Source organism: Mangifera indica, chromosome 2 (genome assembly GCF_011075055.1).
Source record: "Mangifera indica cultivar Alphonso chromosome 2, CATAS_Mindica_2.1, whole genome shotgun sequence".
Taxonomy (NCBI): domain Eukaryota; kingdom Viridiplantae; phylum Streptophyta; class Magnoliopsida; order Sapindales; family Anacardiaceae; genus Mangifera; species Mangifera indica.
The window spans coordinates 8,839,878-8,843,529 of NC_058138.1; the positions used below are offsets into that span (position 1 = coordinate 8,839,878).

General features: G+C 32.9%; 1 protein-coding gene across 1 annotated transcript; it reads right to left on the reverse strand.

Moving 5' to 3' along the window:
- Nucleotides 1–2,473: 2,473 nt before the first annotated feature.
- Nucleotides 2,474–3,415, reverse strand: LOC123205902 (norbelladine synthase-like). Its single transcript, XM_044622965.1, has 2 exons — nucleotides 3,143–3,415; nucleotides 2,474–2,935 (listed from the first exon to the last, which is right to left on the reverse strand). Exons 1-2 carry the CDS (start codon nucleotides 3,324–3,326, stop codon nucleotides 2,643–2,645), a joined length of 477 nt encoding a protein of 158 aa, XP_044478900.1. The 5' UTR covers nucleotides 3,327–3,415; the 3' UTR covers nucleotides 2,474–2,642.
- Nucleotides 3,416–3,652: the final 237 nt, after the last annotated feature.

The following is a 3,652-nucleotide window of genomic DNA, read 5'->3' on the forward strand; positions in this document are numbered from 1 at the left end:
GTACTGTATGGACAGCAAAGAAAGATATCGGTTGTACTGTGTGGACAACAAAGAAAGATATTAGTTGCACTGTGTGGACAACAAAGAAAGATATTTGTTGTACTGTGTGGACAACAAAGAAAGATGTATGTTGTACTGTGTGGATAGCAAAAAAAAAAAAAAAAAATAGTGAAATATGCATGTAAGAGAGGATTGTACCTTGTATGGTGACTATGAGTATTATCCTATGTATTCTAGACCGGTCAATAAAATATTTGGCAAACAAAAAAAAAAAAAGAAATAGCAAATATTTTATGAAAGTCATTTGTATTAGAATCATGTATGCAAACTTAGTGGCTGATAAAGAGTTGAGAAAAATGTACGATCAGAAAATAGAAAAGTCATGACACTCATACATGCATAAATCATAACGAGTGAATCATATTTGTATAGTAAGAAAAGTAATAAATGTGTGAATGAAGAGAATTATGATATGTGGTTAATGCATGTTTTGTGTAAATTATTTTGTATATGAATAGCCCAGACACGCTGAATATTGAAGAGATTAGTACTGGTATGAAATGCTTTGAGTATTGAGTATCATTTTCTTATTGAGCCGTGGTCACTTATTCCATTTAATTTAATATTTTACAGGTAAAAAGTTGTAGCAAAGGTTCCTGGGAATCACTAGCGAGACATGAGGCTATGGGAGGAGGGCATCACATTTTTATCGATTTATATGTTTTTTTTGGTCTATATGTGCATATATGTATGTATATGTGACTTTATGTGTATATATATATATCTCTTTGACGTATACAAGTGCATATGTGTGTATGTGTATATATATATATACACATTTTGGTTCTTATATGTATATACGTAGTTATTGTATTGATGTGCCTAGACCTCTATCTGATAGATAGTATATACTCATGGGAATATATATATCTTTCTTATTAATGGATATATGTGATTGCATATATATATATATATATATATATATATATATATATATATATATATATATATATATATATATATATGGGTAGCCGTTAAAATTGGTTATACAGTTTATATCTGCATAACTCTTTCTAACAATCCTAAGCTTGTTTCATCCTCTCTTTGATCAATTTTACATCTTCAATCATTTTCTAGGTCTTCTCTAATCCTAAAGCTTTTGCCAAGGCTTCTCTTGCCTATCTCATCCCAATGGTGAGGTGACATGCACTTTCTTCCATGATGTGCCTCATACAGAGCCATCCAAATGGTTGCTTGATGACTATTATTATGCACAACTCCATCAAAGGCAACATATTAATCCAAATTGCTCATTGATCCATACAACATGTTTTTAGCATGTTCTCGATCATCTGGTTTGCCTTCTCAATTTGCCTATCAATTTGAGGATGATAGGCGGTGCTAAATGCCAATCTAATACATATAAACCTCTGCAAGCTTTGCCAAAATGCTAAAACAAATCTCATGTCTTTGTTTGATGCTATGGTCTTGGGCACACCATGGAACCTCATAATTTCCCTTACATAAATTGATTAGAACTTGTGTTGTCCTTGACTGAAATAAAATAAGTTGACTTGGTCGAACAGTCCATAATCACCCACAGTGCATTAAGTCCACCTCTGACCTTTGACAATCCAACCACAACGTCTATAAAAACATGCTCCCATTTTCACTCAAGAATACTTAGAGGCTATAACAACCAGAATGGTCTTTGATGTTTAGCCTTAACCTGCTGACGCAACAAACACTTAGCAACAAAACCTATAACATCTTTTTCCATGCCAAATAACCAAAATGACCTCCTCTGGTCTTGATACATCTTTATACTCTCAAGGTGAGCAGTGTAAAAGGAAATATAAGCCTTCATAAGGATCTTACGCCTCAAATCATCATTATTGGAAACATAAACCGATTACAAAACCTCAACACATCTCCAACCATGCTAAACTCTACCTTAATATCCTTGGCAACTCTCTGTTTCATCTACCAATTGTGCTACAAGGATCTTATCTAGGAAAGTCTACTTAATCCTCAATCTAGCTATCAACCCAATAACCAACTCTATTTATTTTCTAGCCAAATCTTGTTGTAACTCCCTACAAATAGTAAGTTGAAACAAAACCACCTTCCTACTTAGTGCATCTGCCACAACATTACCTTTATCTGGGTGATACTTGATATCACAATCAGCAAATGAATATACATTTGATTATGTGTATATATATATGTCCTTATTTGATTGTGATTGATTGTAGTTCATTTATTCCTTTTTTCCGTAGGATATCATGACTCCTTATGGGATGGTATTGTATTTGCATAAATTGTGAAATTCTTTATCAGTACAAGCATACAATTTTACTCACAATTCTTCATGTTTTAATATGAATAAAAATATAAATTAATTGTTAATTAAAATCCGAGTATGCATGCAATTGATATATTAAAAAAAAAATTTGTATCTGCATTATTCAAATTGAAACTCATGACCAGCAAAATATAATGCAATTAATCTATGATAACCATAATGTGTTCAAAATGTTGCCATCAAAACACAAAATGAATATGTTCTACGTAGCTAAACGGTTACAATCTAGGCATTATTTCGATAGACATCTTGTAAGTCAGAATTGATGTCAAACATTCTAGGCAGAGGCTTTCTGGTCCCTGAGGTATTTCCCAATGGCTTCTGCCATTATTTCCAGAGGCTTGGTGGTCACTTCAGAAGCAAGATTGGCTAATTTATCATCAACCTCATACTGAACTGAAGATTTTATAATACTTGACTCACCATTTTTCTCAATAATTTCCAACCGAATCTTATAGTATTCGAATCCAAGTGCTTTAAACCCTCCTTCAATCGTCTCTGTTTCCTTCACCCGCTTTTCTTCGTCAATCGTTTTGAATATTTCTTTCATATAACCAGCTCCAGGAGTTCCTTTATAAACACCCCTCGAAAAAAGCAACATTAATTATTGAAATTAACATTGTTAACCATGTTAGCATTTAATTTAATATCAAATACCCCAATTAATTGACAAACAGTCTTACTCTTTTTTGTTAGGACGAAATTAGACTGTAACATATAAATCTGAGCTGGGAACTTGGAATAAATAGTTTTTAATTAGAAAAAAAGGTTAAATACCTGGGGGAAATGTAAGCTTGACAATGGTGCCAACACCACCATCGCCTTCAATAACTTCGACTTTTCCGAGAAGATCTGGTAACAATTTATCCACAAGTCTTCCCAGCTCCAGCCCCTTGTAGACCTCCCACATCGCACTCGCTGCCACGCCAACCGTCGTTTCTGCTGAGAGTTCACCCTTCATTTTGTTTTCTCCTTACTTTCCTTAAGACTGTTTTTCAACTATTTATGTTAGAGGAGCATTTCTAGAGGAATCAAATAAAAGAATAATGATAGGCACAAGCATCCAAATAATAAATTAATGATCGATATTTTAAAATAATTTTAATAATATTTTATATATATGATAACAATCTCAATTGTTTATCAACTCATTTGTCAACGAAGGATAACGAAACATATTATGATATTATTAGTGGCTTCACATCAATTAATAATTAAGGGGAATCTTTCTATGGCCAGGAATTATTTGTGCTCCTTGGATACAAACAAGAAATTTCAATATGTAAG

What these genes read in the sequence shown, in the direction of transcription:
- LOC123205902 (XM_044622965.1), bottom strand. Translation starts at nt 3,326, where the DNA reads ATGAAGGGTGAACTCTCAGCAGAAACGACGGTTGGCGTGGCAGCGAGT. An exon ending in CAAGCTTACATTTCCCCCAG is followed by an intron (nt 2,936 to 3,142) that starts GTATTTAACCTT and finishes GTGTTTATAAAG; the next exon opens with GAACTCCTGGAGCTGGTTAT.